General features: G+C 32.0%; 3 protein-coding genes across 6 annotated transcripts in view; all 3 read right to left on the reverse strand.

The window, feature by feature from the left end:
* The window catches only part of LOC127719250 (E3 ubiquitin-protein ligase TRIM71-like), a 158,768-nt gene that overhangs the window by 74,631 nt on the left and 65,912 nt on the right, over window positions 1-18,225 (reverse strand). The window lies entirely within an intron of this gene.
* Window positions 1-18,225, reverse strand: part of LOC127720339 (E3 ubiquitin-protein ligase TRIM71-like) — a 237,430-nt gene that overhangs the window by 29,622 nt on the left and 189,583 nt on the right. The window lies entirely within an intron of this gene.
* Window positions 11,066-18,225, reverse strand: part of LOC127720341 (uncharacterized) — a 210,699-nt gene continuing 203,539 nt past the window's right edge. The window contains exons 1-2 of one of the 2 annotated variants that reach the window (XM_052226918.1): window positions 16,147-16,250; window positions 11,066-13,117 (exon numbers count right to left, since the gene is read on the reverse strand). In XM_052226918.1, coding sequence (XP_052082878.1) covers window positions 11,423-13,111 — 1,689 coding nt within the window. In that variant the 5' untranslated portion in view covers window positions 13,112-13,117; window positions 16,147-16,250 and the 3' untranslated portion in view covers window positions 11,066-11,422. Of the gene's footprint in view, window positions 13,118-16,146; window positions 16,251-18,225 lie in introns of those variants that run through there. The other variant, XM_052226919.1, reaches the window with a different exon arrangement.

An 18,225-nucleotide genomic window follows, 5' to 3' on the forward strand; every position in this document is an offset into this window, starting at 1 on the left:
GGTTCCTTGATGATCCAATTGGTGTCTGGAAAGAGCGATTTCTTGTCAGTTTAATGGTATCTATAGTGCTTGACATGGAAATTAATGTTTGTCCTTGTTTCTGCTTCTTCAGAAGTATTTTCTGTGAGGAACAAGGCGTTACAAATAACTTCCCTAGTTCTTGGATGTTTTTCTCAAACTTGAAAAGTATCGGCGAAAATTCTATGTGAATGTCAAAAGTGTTCATTATCTGGTCGGTTTGTAATGTCATCCATTTTTTTCTTTTATCTCAATTATTTTATTCCATTCGTGTAAACCAAGGAAAGCTTGGAAGTCGGATGCCTGTTGTTTGAACTGTTTTAAATCGTTTAATATTTCATCGGCATTTTTACGCATTTCTGAGATCTTTTCAATAAAATTATCAATACTTTTACATTGCTTTTTTTCTTCGTTGTCCAATTTAGCCAAAATATCTGTTTGGAGTTTATCTAAATGAAATTTTATTGCCTGTCGGACGTTTTGCACCCTGGATATAATTTCATTTTTCTGAAACTCATAACTTGCCTTCTGGTCTTGTTTATCCTTTATCAGATTGCCAATAAGATCACTAATGTCCTTTGCCCTATCTCCTAAATCTTCAAATGCTGCTGACGATTTTACACCTTCCACTACTTCAATCAATGGCTTGAACTCTTTTCATGTATCATGGTTTTGAGAAACGCATGACACACAACATGGATCGTTATGAATTAAGCAGTAAAAATCGAATTTTCTATTGTGAACTTTACATTCCTGGTTGGTGTCAGTAACAGAACCAGAAAGTTTCCGGTAATCTTCAATAAGTATAGTTTTATGGTTCTTTGTTAATTTCATCCGGTCATGTTGTTTTTCACAATCATTACACATGGCTTCTTCACATTCTGAACACCAAACAGAGGCAGATTGTGTCGTATCATATAGCACAATCCCTCCCGTTAGGGGTTTAGTATCATACCATTATAAAGTATATGAAAAAAACATAACCCGTATCATGCCAATAACTGGTTTTAGAATAAATATGTGTAATTCCGATGCAAAGACCCTATAAGTGAATCAATATTAAAGCCAAAATATGCAATCTTTAATGACCCGACAACAGTATCGTAACTATATCCCTTCTTAATAAGTCTGTTTAAAGGTTTTGTTAGCTTAAGAGTTGAATGCTGACATTTGTGTGCTTTGTAAAGAATATTACCATAAAAGATTGGATGTGAAATACCTGAACGTATAAGATGTCTGCATGTTGATTTATATTTACGAATGATGTCCTTGTACCGATGATGCAATTTAGTAAATCTTTTGACTAGTTTGTGATATCGAAAACCCTGGTGTAATAATTTTTCAGTAATAAATAGATTTCTTTCGCTAAAATCTAATACTTTGTTACATACACGAGCGAATCGTATAAGTTGAGAAATATAAACACCATTAGATGGTGACAAGGGAACGTCACCATCTAAAAATGGATAATTAACAATAGGAAATGAAAAATCATCTCTTTTATTTAATTAACGGATCGTGTAAACTTTCTACGATTTGGAGCTTGTTGTATGCAAATCTATTTATTACTGAAAAATTATTACACTTCTGTATATAATCAGTAATATTTCAATAAGAGTGGCAATTGCCAGTGAGTTTGTTTGATTCGACAGTCATATTTACCTATACTTATTTATGGTGTTGAAATACGGAAATGTTTATTCGTACATGTACCTATAGCTTTCTACTATATGAGCAAATGCTTGTGCAGACTTTAGAAACAACCTTGTCAGAATGTTTACAATTAAGGCAACAGTAGTCCACGGATGCTTAAATCGAGAAAACCGACAGAGAGATAAATTAAGGAAACAAACTCCACAAAGAACGGGTTTGTCGACAGGGTAACCGTATCCTGATATGCATGCATCAACAATCATACGAATCAACACTCCGTCAAAATCTCGCAATCTGGAGTAAGACACAACTCATTCTGTATTCAAGAGCTTGCAGCTGCTACTCAGACTTTGTTAAACGTCACCAGTGTTAAAGCAGAAAGATGATGAACCAGGGTTATGTCAAAGAAAGTCTCGTCCTTTTTCTAAAAGAGTTCATCGGAACATACCAAGACTTTGTTGATAAATATTCCGTATCAGCTTCATAAATAATACAGGATGGTCTTAAAGTATAGATTCTAGGTAATGACATTGTTTATTATCTTAATTACGTGTTATAGTGTTCTTTTATTTGTCTTTGTAAATTATTACTTTTACTGTTTAGTCTATTTTTTGTAATATCCATTTGACGTGGCTCGGTACTTATACATCCCGTCATTGTGTTATTGTGCTATGTTAATTTTTTGTATTCTTGTCTATCGTTTTTGTGCTTTGTCTATATGCCTTTTTGTTTTTCTTTGATGACATATTTGTTTGTGTATTTATCAATGTTGACTGTTGTACCCCTATTTTTGACATTTTTACCTATTATGTCTGTTTGTTTTGTTCACACATTGTTGTCAATATAATGGAATTTGATGAGACTGTCATATAAATGAGAGGTTTAGCTAGCTATAAAACCAGTTTTAATCTACATAAGGATATACACTTTTTTAAAGAGACAAGCACAGGAATTGTCAAAGATGTTGACTATATGTGACATCTTTAGTACGACCTCAATCCTGACAACTTTCAACATACAATCCAATCGTTATCAATTAAGCAGACTAGTCATTTCAGCATATGCACTGTTGTTGTGTCAACGAATGTAAATGAAATGAAATGACTGTTGTAATAATAAGATATGATTCCTTCTGTATATGATTGCTTGTAAAGTACGCATTAACTATAGCTAAATAAATGGATTTTTTTGCAAATCAGTGTTGCAGAAACTGTCAGAGACATTTATAGATAACAAATGGTGGGACATACCATTTGCTATCGTAATAATCTCGATTTGTAATAATTTATTGTAGAAGGTTTACAGAACTTGCAAGAATGTTGCAGTATTAGTTTCTACTGTGATTACAATTCAAATGAATATTTCTATTCTAATAAAATTGAGAATGGAAATGGGGAATGTGTCAAACAGACAACAACCCGATCATAGAACAGACAACAGCAGAAGGTCACCAACAGGTCTTCAATGCAGCGAGAAATTCCCGCACCCGGAGGCGTCCTTCAGCTGGCCTAAAACAATATTTGGAACACAATATCGACACTTTTCTAAAATCTATCAATATCATATTTGCTCCAAAATTTTGATATAAGTTTGTATTTTTAACTACCATTATGTCTTTTTTTAAGTTTACTATTTATGTGCTGTTAAAATACGCACTGACCGTGGTATGAGTGGTTTTTTTTCTCCTTCACCAGTATGCAAAGCAAGAACAGAAAACACATTGTCAACACAAATAGCACAAACGAGAACAAAACACGCAAAAACAAATTGAACAACAGAACACCAAACAAAGCAAATTGAAACGAAACTATCAAGAACACTTATTTCCATAAAAGTGCAAACTAATATCTTGTAATTAATAGCTGAACACTTAGTTTTCATTTAATATCTTAAACGAGTGGAAATAGTTTCGTAGTCATCATGTGAAATACCTTTTTAGATTACAAGTCAAAGCAAAACTTAAACTTTAAAAAAGTATAGTTTTATGGTTCTTTGTTAATTTCATCCGGTCATGTTGTTTTCACAATCATTACACATGGCTTCTTCACATTCTGAACACCAAACAGAGGCAGATTGTGTCGTATCATCTGTCATACAAATATCGCATATAGATATGGATGTCGCCATTTTAAACTTAAACGTAGAAAATCATAAGTATAATTTGAATAATCTGCTTAAAGTTCGATGACATGCTTTGATACATTATAGGATTAAACACATAGAAGTAATTGATGTGTAAACTGGGTCGATTAACACACAAACTAAACACAAGTCACAAGGTGTTCAATCCTTATAATTCTAAACGTAAACACTTGCAATTTGTAATAAACATGTTTTTCATTGGCTACTATTTACCGACAAATCCACATTTGACATGTTGTAACTATAGAGTTAGTCGCAATATTAACTTGCTGAAATTCTGAACGGTCGGTTAAAGCAATATAATCGGGAATGATCGAAATATCTACCTAAAAAATTCCATTTCAATGAGATATTATCCGACTTTGAAACATACACAGTTGAAAATAATGCCGACAGATGACTTAGAACTACATTTCATAGAATGTAGTAATGGGTATTATTCTATAAAATAAAAAGGTAATAACATTCTGAACTAACTCAAATATTCAAACGGAAATGAATAAATATACATATCAATTATTGTCGATGCAATTCTTTGCAAAAACACTTTTAATTTGCATATTGTTTATAAATCGCCATCAATAGCAATGTATAGAGCTGGACGTATGATTTTTATTTTTCGGATACATGTAAAATTGTTAAAAAATCTTTTAAGTACATTATTTCGAATCTGTTATATTAGAATTCCTGTATGTTTCATCAACTCACCGATTTTTACCTTGCAAGTGAAAACTTTGTACCTTTTCCTTCTGCAAATTTAGAAATAAAACGAATCGGTTCAAAGAGACTCGACTGAAGAACCGGAAAGAACAACCTATTGTATATTGTCATGATTGTATCTTCATATTTAAAGATAGACGGCAATTCTTACCACGACATCAAACCTACATTTTGTACTGTTAAAATTCAACTTAAGTATAAATGAAAGGAAATGTGGGATATTCGTCAATAAGACAACTCTCAGAGACAAAAAATAGGCTAAAGACATCAAAAAGGTAATATACAAGTCTTCTACAATAGATTTGCATACAACAAGCTCCAAATCGTAGAGAGTTTACACGATCCGTTAATAAAATAAAAGAGATGATTTTTCATTTCCTATTGTTAATTATCCATTTTTAGATGGTGACGTTCCCTTGTCACCATCTTATGGTGTTTATATTTCTCAACTTATACGATTTCGCTCGTGTATGTAACAACGTATTAGATTTTAGCGAAAGAAATCTATTTATTACTGAAAAATTATTACACCAGGGTTTTCGATATCACAAACTAGTCAAAAGATTTACTAAATTGTATCATCGGTACAAGGACATCATTCGTAAATATAAATCAACATGCAGACATCTTATACGTTCAGGTATTTCACATCCAATCTTTTATGGTAATATTCTTTACAAAGCACAAAAATGTCAGCATTCAACTCTTAAGCTAACAAAACCTTTAAACAGACTTATTAAGAAGGGATATAGTTACGATACTGTTGTCAGGTCATTAAAGATTGCATATTTTGGCATAATATTGATTCACTTATAGGGTCTTTGCATCGGAATTAAACATATTTATTCTAAAACCAGTTATTGGCATGATACGGGTTATGTTTTTTTCATATACTTTATAATAGTATGATACTAAACCCCTAACGGGAGGGATTGTGCTTGATATTCATATAATGTATACATTATCTTTCAATCAGTTTAATTGAGGTCTGGAGCTGGCATGTCAGTAACTGCTTGTAGTCCTTTGTTAATTTATGTATCATTGTCATTTTGTTTAGTTTCTTTTGTTACCTATTCTGACATCGGACTCGGGCTTCTTTTAAACTGAGTTTTACTGTGAGTATTGCTGTGTGTTTGTTTTTTTCTACATTGGCTAGAGGTATAGGGAGAGGGTTGAAATCTTCAGAAACATGTTTAACTCCGCTGCATTTTTGCGCCTGTCCCAAGTCAGGATCCTCTGGCCTTTGATAGTCTTGAATGATTTTTAATTTTAGTTTCTTTTATATATTTCGGAGTTTAGTATGACGTCCATTATTACTGAACTAGTACATAATTTCGTTTAGGGGCCAGCTGAAGCACGCCTCCGGGTGCGGGATTTTCTTGTTGTATTGAAGACTCATTGGTGGCCTTCGGCTGTTTTCTGCTCTTTGGTCGGGTTGTTGTCTCTTTGACACATTCCCCATTTCCATTCTCAATTTTATTAAACAAAACATAGAAAAAATCTACAGGCAAAACTCAATTCTTCAAATATTGATGAATCTTAATAAGTGACATAAGATACTTTTTTTACCCAGATCATGATTTAGGACATAATAACATTTAAAATATGATAGGATATGGGCAGCTGTGTAATAATTCTGACCACTGAATCAATAATACGTTATAACGTTAATGCAAATCTTCTAAAACATTTCATATATTCAGCTTTCTAAACACTTTGTAACGAACGAACCTGATAAAGGTTATTCCAGATACACGTGTTTTGCGGACCGAAATAATCTCAATTGGTTTTATTATCCCTATGAAGGTACTGATGCTGATTGAATATCATTTCCCGGGCTACTGTCCGCCAAGAAACCAGTAATCCGGTGTCATGTTGAACAATACTTTTACATAGTATTTTGTAAATTTTCATGTCATAAAGTCGTGATACTTAGCAGAAACTAGATTGCAGATCTCTATATAAGGCACAGTTTACCAGGCACACATTTATTCGTCTCCTTAAGCTATTTTGTTTATTCATTCTTTAAAAACGTTATTTAAAATTTTGCTAAATGAAAGCTGACATTATTTTTTGAAACATATTTTAGCTAGTCGAAATGTATGGAGAAAAAAATTGCAATAATCAGTAATATTTCAATAAGAGTGGCAATTGCCAGTGAGTTTGTTTGATTCGACAGTCATATTTACCTATACTTATTTATGGTGTTGAAATACGGAAATGTTTATTCGTACATGTACCTATAGCTTTCTACTATATGAGCAAAAGCTTGTGCAGACTTTAGAAACAACCTTGTCAGAATGTTTACAATTAAGGCAACAGTAGTCCACGGATGCTTAAATCGAGAAAAACCGACAGAGAGATAAATTAAGGAAACAAACTCCACAAAGAACGGGTTTGTCGACAGGGTAACCGTATCCTGATATGCATGCATCAACAATCATACGAATCAACACTCGGTCAAAATCTCGCAATCTGGAGTAAGACACAACTCATTCTGTATTCAAGAGCTTGCAGCTGCTACTCAGACTTTGTTAAACGTCACCAGTGTTAAAGCAGAAAGATGATGAACCAGGGTTATGTCAAAGAAAGTCTCGTCCTTTTTCTAAAAGAGTTCATCGGAACATACCAAGACTTTGTTGATAAATATTCCGTATCAGCTTCATAAATAATACAGGATGGTCTTAAAGTATAGATTCTAGGTAATGACATTGTTTATCATCTTAATTACGTGTTATAGTGTTCTTTTATTTGTCTTTGTAAATTATTACTTTTACTGTTTAGTCTATTTTTTGTAATATCCATTTGACGTGGCTCGGTACTTATACATCCCGTCATTGTGTTATTGTGCTATGTTAATTTTTTGTATTCTTGTCTATCGTTTTTGTGCTTTGTCTATATGCCTTTTTGTTTTTCTTTGATGACATATTTGTTTGTGTATTTATCAATGTTGACTGTTGTACCCCTATTTTTGACATTTTTACCTATTATGTCTGTTTGTTTTGTTCACACATTGTTGTCAATATAATGGAATTTGATGAGACTGTCATATAAATGAGAGGTTTAGCTAGCTATAAAACCAGTTTTAATCTACATAAGGATATACACTTTTTTAAAGAGACAAGCACAGGAATTGTCAAAGATGTTGACTATATGTGACATCTTTAGTACGACCTCAATCCTGACAACTTTCAACATACAATCCAATCGTTATCAATTAAGCAGACTAGTCATTTCAGCATATGCACTGTTGTTGTGTCAACGAATGTAAATGAAATGAAATGACTGTTGTAATAATAAGATATGATTCCTTCTGTATATGATTGCTTGTAAAGTACGCATTAACTATAGCTAAATAAATGGATTTTTTTGCAAATCAGTGTTGCAGAAACTGTCAGAGACATTTATAGATAACAAATGGTGGGACATACCATTTGCTATCGTAATAATCTCGATTTGTAATAATTTATTGTAGAAGGTTTACAGAACTTGCAAGAATGTTGCAGTATTAGTTTCTACTGTGATTACAATTCAAATGAATATTTCTATTCTAATAAAATTGAGAATGGAAATGGGGAATGTGTCAAAGAGACAACAACCCGATCATAGAACAGACAACAGCAGAAGGTTACCAACAGGTCTTCAATGCAGCGAGAAATTCCCACACCCGGAGGCGTCCTTCAGCTGGCCTAAAACAATATTTGGAACACAATATCGACACTTTTCTAAAATCTATCAATATCATATTTGCTCCAAAATTTTGATATAAGTTTGTATTTTTAACTACCATTATGTCTTTTTTTAAGTTTACTATTTATGTGCTGTTAAAATACGCACTGACCGTGGTATGAGTGGCTTTTTTTCTCCTTCACCAGTATGCAAAGCAAGAACAGAAAACACATTGTCAACACAAATAGCACAAACGAGAACAAAACACGCAAAAACAAATTGAACAACAGAACACCAAACAAAGCAAATTGAAACGAAACTATCAAGAACACTTATTTCCATAAAAGTGCAAACTAATATCTTGTAATTAATAACTGAACACTTAGTTTTCATTTAATATCTTAAACGAGTGGAAATAGTTTCGTAGTCATCATGTGAAATACCTTTTTAGATTACAAGTCAAAGCAAAACTTAAACTTTTAAAAAGTATAGTTTTATGGTTCTTTGTTAATTTCATCCGGTCATGTTGTTTTTCACAATCATTACACATGGCTTCTTCACATTCTGAACACCAAACAGAGGCAGATTGTGTCGTATCATCTGTCATACAAATATCGCATATAGATATGGATGTCGCCATTTTAAACTGAAACGTAGAAAATCATAAGTATAATTTGAATAATCTGCTTAAAGTTCGATGACATGCTTTGATACATTATAGGATTAAACACATAGAAGTAATTGATGTGTAAACTGGGTCGATTAACACACAAACTAAACACAAGTCACAAGGTGTTCAATCCTTATAATTCTAAACGTAAACACTTGCAATTTGTAATAAACATGTTTTTCATTGGCTACTATTTACCGACAAATCCACATTTGACATGTTGTAACTATAGAGTTAGTCGCAATATTAACTTGCTGAAATTCTGAACGGTCGGTTAAAGCAATATAATCGGGAATGATCGAAATATCTACCTAAAAAAATTCCATTTCAATGAGATATTATCCGACTTTGAAACATACACAGTTGAAAATAATTCCGACAGATGACTTAGAACTACATTTCATAGAATGTAGTAATGGGTATTATTCTATAAAATAAAATGGATTTTTTTGCAAATCAGTTTTGCAGAAACTGTCAGAGACATTTATAGATAACAAATGGTGGGACATACCATTTGCTATCCTAATAATCTCGATTTGTAATAATTTATTGTAGAAGGTTTACAGAACTTGCGAGAATGTTGCAGTATTAGTTTCTACTGTGATTACAATTCAAATAAATATTTCTATTCTAAGCCTAAAACAATATTTGGAACAGAATATCGACACTTTTCTAAAATCTATCAATATCATATTTGCTCCAAAATTTTGATATAAGTTTGTATCTTAAACTAACATTATGTCTTTTTTTAAGTTTTACTATTTATGTGCTGTTAAAATACGCACTGACCGTGGTATGAGTGGTTTTTTTTTTTCTCCTTCACCAGTATGCAAAGCAAGAACAGAAAACACATCGTCAACACAAATAGCACAAACGAGAACAAAACACGCATAAACAAATTTAACAACAGAAAACCAAACAAAGCAAATTGAAACGAAACTATCAAGAACACTTATTTCCATAAAAGTGCAAACTAATATCTTGTAATTAATTGCTGAACACTTAGTTTTCATTTAATATCTTAAACGAGTGGAAATAGTTTCGTAGTCATCATGTGAAATACCTTTTTAGATTACAAGTCAAAGCAAAACTTAAACTTTTAAATCATCTTATCCACCTGCTCATGAAAAAAATAATGATAGGCACACTGTTTGACGTCTTCAATGAGTGTCTCCTTAACACATTTGAAATAAAACTAATCATATTTTTTTCTATAAGTTTCTATTGTGATTACAATTCAAATATATATTTCTATTCTAAGCCTAAAACAATATTTGGAACAGAATATCGACACTTTTCTAAAATCTATCAACATCATATTTGCTCCAAAATTTTGATATAAGTTTGTATTTTATCTAACATTATGTCTTTTTTTTAAGTTTTACTATTTATGTGCTGTTAAAATACGCACTGGCCGTGGTATGAGTGGTTTTTTTCTCCTTCAATAGTATACAAAGCAAGAACAGAAAACACATCGTCAACACAAATAGCACAAACGAGAACAAAACACGCAAAAACAAATTGAACAACAGAAAACCAAACAAAGCAAATTGAAACGAAACTATCAAGAACACTTATTTCCATAAAAGTGCAAACTAATATTTGTAATTAATTGCTGAACACTTAGTTTTCATTTAATATCTTAAACGAGTGGAAATAGTTTCGTAGTCATCATGTGAAATACCTTTTTAGATTACAAGTCAAAGCAAAACTTAAACTTTTAAATCATCTTATCCACCTGCTCATGAAAAAAATAATGATAGGCACACTCTTTGACGTCTTCAATGAGTGTCTCCTTAACACATTTGAAGCAAAAACTAATCATATTTTTTTCTATAAGTTTCTATTGTGATTACAATTCAAATATATATTTCTATTCTAAGCCTAAAACAATATTTGGAACAGAATATCGACACTTTTCTAAAATCTATCAATAAATTATTTGCTCCAAAATTTTGATATAAGTTTGTATTTTAAACTTACATTATGTCTTTTTTTAGGTTTTACTATTTATGTGCTGTTAAAATACGCACTGGCCGTGGTATGAGTGGTTTTTTTCTCCTTCAATAGTATGCAAAGCAAGAACAGAAAACACATCGTCAACACAAATAGCACAAACGAGAACAAAACACGCAAAAACAAATTGAACAACAGAAAACCAAACAAAGCAAATTGAAACGAAACTATCAAGAACACTTATTTCCATAAAAGTGCAAACTAATATCTTGTAATTAATTGCTGAACACTTGGTTTCCATTTAATATCTTAAACGAGTGGAAAAAGTTTCGTAGTCATCATGTGAAATACCTTTTTAAATGACAAGTCAAAGCAAAACTTAAACTTTTAAATTATCTTATCCACCTGCTCATGAAAAAAATAATGATAGGCACACTGTTTGACGTCTATAATGAGTGTCTCCTTAACACATTTGAAGCAAAAACTAATTATAATTTTTTTTTGGATTTGATCATGCTGCTGTTTGTCGGAAATTTTATTAAAAGTGCATACAGTATACAAACTCGATTTTTTAGTGGTATGAACTAAAATAATTTAGTTCGTAACTTTGTACATAAAGCATTTTCCATATTCATTGCACACAAGAAGGGTGTTGTTTTTACGGTTGCAATGTATGGCTCTAGGGTATTGAAGTCCATCTTCTTTTGTCAAGAAAATTCTAGATTGTTTCCCATCTTTTCCTAATACCAACACTTGATGACTGTCACTGTGCGTTACAAAAACATTTCCAGACGCATCGTTGGTTATACCAGTAGGATTATCTGATTTCTGACATTCATATTTCCAAACAAAAATTCCATTTAAATCAATCGAGTAGACTTCATCAACTTTGCTTTTCGTATAATAAAGTTGGTCATTAAACACGGAACAATAAGTAAATATATCGGCTATTGACAAAGATGAAACGGCATTACCAGAAACATCAAAGAACTGAACGCTTTTGTTGTTGATATTGACCACTAATTGTTCACCTGTATAGCTTATGCCATAGCATCGGTGACTTGTAGGCATCGATCTTTGTACTTTTGACGAAGTAACATCAACTATAACAATTTCCTTCTTGAAAACTAATGTTGTAGCAACGGTGTCTTTTTCTATTACTGCAACATCATAACATTGATCTTTAAATGTTATGGTTTTGATAAGCTGGCCTACTGGATTCATGATAATAAGTCTTTTGTTTTGAGATCTATAATCGGCCAGCACGATTCTCCCGTCGTCAAACACGTCTATACCTGTAATTAACATGTCGTTGGAGACTCCATCCGGTGTCTGAAAAGAGCACATTTTGGTCAATTTAATGTTATCTACGGTGTTAGAAACAGGAACCATAATCTGTCCCTGTTTCTTCTTCTTTAGAAGAATTTTCTTTGAGGAAGAAGACTTTACGTCTATCTTCCCCAATTCTTTGACTTCTTTCTCGAACTTCGTAAGTAATGGTGTAAATTCCATGTGCAAATCAAAAGTGTCCATTGTTTGGTCGGTTTGTAAAAACATCCATTCTTTTTCTTCTGTCTCAATTTTATTATTCCATTCATGTATACAAAGGAAAGCTTGAAAATTCGATACATGTATCTTAATTTTTTCCAAGTCGTTATTAATGTTTTCAACACTGTTACGCATTTCTGAGAGCTTTTCAATAAAACTATCAATATTTCCGTTTTGTTTTTTCTCCATGTTGTCCAATTTATCCAAAAGATCATTTTCGAGTTTTAATAAATGGTTATTTATTGCCGTTCGGAAATTTTGCACTTCAGAAAGGATTTTATTTTTCTGAACTCCAAAACTTGCACGATTATTTTGTTTCTCCCTGATCAGGTCGCCAATTACTGCGCTGATGTCTTTTGTCCTATCTTCCAAATCTGTAAACGCAGCAGACGACTTTACTCCTCCCACCACTTCCGATAATGGCTTCAATTTTTGACAGGTGCCATGTATCTCTGCAACGCAAGACACACAACATGGTTCGTTGTGAATTACACAATAGAAGTCGAATTTTAAGCTGTGACGTATGCATTTCTGTTTGATTGCAGCAACAGAAATGGGCAATTGCTGGTAATCTTTTATGGGTATTATTTTGTGGTTCTTTGTTAATCCCATGCGGCCATGTTGTCTTTCGCAATCTTTACAAATGGCTTCTTCACATTCTGAACACCAAACAGAGGCAGATTTTGTTATGTTATCTGTCATACAAATATCGCACATCGGTAAGGACGACGCCATATTAAACTGAAAAACAAAAGATACTTTAGTTTTATTGTTCATTAACTGTGGTGTTATTGAGAAGGAAATGCATAATAAAAAGTTCAGTTCAAGAAAATGTAAACCTCGTTTCCGAATCATGATTTGAAAATAGGTACTGTCTGCATAATCAGGTACTGATTATTTTTGTATACACAAATACTATAATTTGAATGGAATAAACTTTTCCGAGTGCATTTATATACTTTATGACTTTATGACTATCTCAGCAAAGTTTTTTATCCTGTAAATCGATTATGTTGTGTTTACTTTGGAATGATAGTGTTAACACAGAACAGGTAGCCCCTACAAGCCTAAATTGGCCATCTGGCAAGAAAATGCAGTGTTGCTGCTTTTTTCCATCTTTTTCGAGATAAATTGATATCATGATCCAAATCATGGATTTAAAAAAGTGGATAAAACATTAATTGCAATAGTCTTCGGGAGAAATGAAGATACGTTAGCCCTAAAAACATAAAAGATTTCTCGGGAAAAAAAATCTTGGTGAAAAAAGCTTCATATCTCACTAAGGCAAGGGAAACACATTGTACCCTAAAACTGGGCTTCACCAATCACACGGCAGCGGAAAATACTGTATTGAAAGGGGAATACTTATTCTATCTGAATGATAACACACGCGGGTAATGATAGTAAATTTGGCAACCGGAAACAGCATTTATTGTTGCCTTTCATATTTTAATATGAATACACGATGGTGGGAAAATTAAAATAACAATATATTTATTTCGTACGTCCGAATGTTTTCTTGATTGACCATTATTCGGAACGCTTAAACCCAAAAAGTTGAACGCCATGATGGGATTTATAAGAACTAAACACGTGAACTTTTCAAAGAACTCATCATTTTCGACACAAATATGAATAAATGATTTTGGACTTCCCCTTTTTGAATTTGCCTCAGATCTCAGTATTTTTGTTATACTGTTTTTGTTATACTAAGGAATCAAACCTTAGACTTTTTTCACTGAATATTTTTCAGGGTTATAAGTGAATGTCTTTCTAAATAGATACTGAAGCTCTTCTTCATATTCGTTATAGCTATGTTACATACATGAATTAATAAATAGTAGTGTTTGATTAAGACAACCGGAATTTTAAAAGTATGTGAATAACGGTATACAGTTGTAGTGTTTAGAATAAAACGACATGTTGAACGTTGGTCGCGGCTGAACCAGAGTTTTGGTATGCAGAACGTTTTATAAACTATTTGAAAAAAATGTAATTTATTATTTGGTTATGTGGGTCCATTGTAAGAAAATGTACAATTAACTATATAACTTTACCTGAACTCATTAAGATATATTTGTTCTTAAAACTAATAAATTAGGAGCTATCTTTGCATGCAATCATTACAAATGGTTTAAAAATGCAACTGTCTGGTGTTTCTTGTTGTTTTAATTAAGTTTCTCATGGTAAAATCTATGTATTTTCGGTAAGTAGTTGACACATGTTCTACTGGACATGATTAATCTCATGTAGACGGACAGATAAGTTGGTAAATAATAACAAACAAAATAAACTCTCAGACTTATCTTAAAAACCAGAGGCCAACATTTTTTATCAGTGGTTTTTAATAAGTTTTAGTTTTCATGACGTCTCTCGTGATAAAGTTGATCGAGTATCTATTTTCGGTAAGTAGTTTACAAATGACCATCTGAGAATTGTTTCACTAATGCGGACGGATAATAAAAAAAATAACTTTTAATCTTATCCAAAGAAAACAAGAAGCAAACAGTTTGATCAGCAAATAAAATTTCAGTGGTATTTGTAAACCCAGTGTTTCGTTGCACAATTAAAATTCAAAATGTTGAACATTGTGATGATATCCATCAAGTTTTATCTATCATAAAAGCATATACCAACAAGGTAGACGAAATGACAATCAGATGTGCATCAGGTTATGAAGAAAGATAAAAAAAACGATACAATTAACTGTTGAAACCAAGGTTAAATCAGGATTATCAATAAAAAATTGTATCTGTAAAACGTCAAGAAGAGGGAAACCGGATTTAATCCTCACTATGCAAATTATATTTTTTTCAAATTAAGGTTAACAATACACATCTGTTTGGCATGTAACAACAGAATGTTTTTACGTAAAAAGTGACACCAATTGTCCTTATTGTTAGAAGAACCACCGGACACTTAGCTAGTATTTCTGTAGATTATACAATTTATTGGATAGTATATTTTGTGTTACTATACATATCAATATGATTTGGTAGGTCTGCTCTCGCCAGTGATCCCGTGAATCTTCGTTTCAAAAATCGTTTTCTCTTGGCTCTAGGGAGATATATGCTGATGTTTTTATTAAAGGAGAACGAGAAAAGTAAATATAGTTAAATTAGAAAACCGGAAAGGGGTTTGATATTATTGAATGCAGTCCATTTATTTCATTGTCCCTTTCGTTCAAAAAGAGAATTACAATCTACTTAAAATAACAGAAACCCACCGACCTAAATAACTATAAGGCATCTATGCCGCTTAAACTGTTCATTGATTATATCTAAGCGGTACATTCTCTTTCTTTTTTTTAATTTAATCATAACATTCATGTTGGGCAGTTAAATAATCATTAAATGCCTACCTTCAGACTAAGTTTATCCACCAAAATATTTCATAACAACTGCTGAAAGTAGGATAACAAGGCAGTATGTTCAAGTGATACATTATTGATATTTTGTCCTACGCATTACAAACCATTGTTAACAAGTGACAAAATACGGTTATTTCCCTTTGACAGCTGTATGAGTCTTGATACGGTCTGATACAATTGTGTGTTGTGCATTCAGATTAAATAGAGAACTCCTCAATACTTATTATTAAGAAGCAGAATCATAACATCGCAAATATTAAAAAGACATCTGCATCACTAAATCTGATTCACCAGATCTAAGTGATATAGTTTCTCTCTTCAGAAAACGAAAGTACTAATCTATACGTAACATTTATGTCGGACAATAAGTTAAGTACTTAAATAACGATTAAATACTTACTTTACGACTGTTTGTCAACCGAAATATGTTACAACAATTACTGCAGATCCTTTTTGGAAGTGTTATAACAGTCTGATGACCGAAATATAACCAGGAAGTATTGTCACGTGATATAGCTTTTACAAATAACAATATACGGTTATTTCCCTTTGAATGTTGTGGGTTCATACGGTCTGACACCATTTAATACAAAGCAAAGTTTGAACCCCAAGAATAAGCAGTGAATTAATTTGAAATACAAACAGTTGATAGCATATTACATTGGAAATACATATAATCTGAAAACACATGTGACCTACATATATACACGGAAGATGGAAAAATTACCAGAAGCTAAATCATATATTCCAAATGAGAAATTCACACAATAATAAAGGGGTTCACACAATCAAGAATAATGGGGAGAATACAGTATTAAGGGCAAAAAATAAAGAAGGATAAAATAGGCCAAAAAAAACAAGAATAGAAAATTCTCGAATGCTCAACATGTGCTCAAGTATAAATAATATAGAATAATGCTTGAAAAAAAAATAGAGAAAAACTGGCCCCAAAATTACAGAATATATAAATGAAGGACGCCCATCAAGACCCTCATAGTAACAAAAAATTTTAATTGTGAAATAACATTCGCTCGCCATTTATTGTTATATTAATTTAGAAGTTTTGGTAGGTTTCCAAAGGTTGTATCGTTTAATATAGCTTAATGTTGCATTTTCTAACCAGGTACTGCGAAAGAAAATAGATATTATCCTCAAATTCAAAGTTGCAAAATTTGTAGATTCTCTACTTCACTCAAGCCCTGCATATCTACCTCTTTCTATCTCTTACTTCTGCGCACTAACTCTGAACATAATGAATAGTCGCCTTTCATCTTCATTTGAAAATAAAAATTATATGTCAATGCAAATCTCCTTTAAAGATGGTTAGGTCTCAACTCATTAGCAGCCTGTTTTTATTTTTTTTTTTTTAATCATCATAAAATTGAGGCTTAAAACAAAATAGTTTTGATAAATTTCGATTGAAACATAGTGTCTTAAGATTCTTCTTAGATTTTGATGTGTAACTACGTGTATGACAAAATGATTTGTTTTTTATTTTTGAAGTATGATGTCATAATCATAGCAATTTTTAAGTTTCATCCCAGCAGGCACGTTGAACTTACGTTGATCTGTAACGTTGAAATGAAGTTGAATAAACTGCTGGTTTTGAAAGGTTAGACAACGTTGAATATCTGACGTTGACACAATGTTATATTTTCAAAATTGTATCGACGTTGATTTTAGATTGAATATATGTTGAAACTTAACATTGTAACAACGTCACCCTAACATTGAAATAACATTTTTTCATGTTGAAAATAGGCAATTCATTGCTTGTTTGTTGGTTCATCTGTCATATGTGTGTGTCGTTACAAATCAGGTGGTTGTTTTTTTCACGTTTGAATTGTTTGGAAAAGAGATTGTGTTCGGGTTTTATCGCGGTCTATACGGTGTAGTGTTTGCTTATTGTTGAAGGCCGTATAGCGACCTCCACGTCAATTGGACTCTGGTGGATATTTGTCTCATTGGCAATCATACCACATCTCCTTGTTTCTATAATAATTAATAACTGCAAAAGAAATTGCAGTCACATGACTTATTTCTTGGACTCTTGGGATATAAGCAAGATTTGGTCTTTTTTAAAATTAAGTTCAACAGATGTCAAGTTATAACAAAAGATGATAGAGTAAACGAATACAAATCAACCCTTTTAATTATTTCTAATATTTTTGTAAAAATGTATTGAAGTCTCCAAACTCCTTAAAACCATTTCTGGTGCATGTTGTACATTATTGTAGGATTTTCAACAAATTCTTCTTTGATAAGCTTCTGTTATTTCTTTGTAGGCAACCATTACTCTTCCTGAAAAAACCACAAATAGTATTTTGTTAACATAGGTTAACAACTATGTAGAATTCAAAAAATAGGAAATAAAATATTATATAAGCCAAGGTTTTTTTTATTAATCTGCTGGTTTGAATAAACGGAGATCACGATTTTTTTCAATTTTCAGGAAAAAAAATTGAAAATCAAAGTGTAA

This window comes from Mytilus californianus, unplaced genomic scaffold (assembly GCF_021869535.1).
Source record: "Mytilus californianus isolate M0D057914Y unplaced genomic scaffold, xbMytCali1.0.p SCAF_11, whole genome shotgun sequence".
Classification (NCBI taxonomy): domain Eukaryota; kingdom Metazoa; phylum Mollusca; class Bivalvia; order Mytilida; family Mytilidae; genus Mytilus; species Mytilus californianus.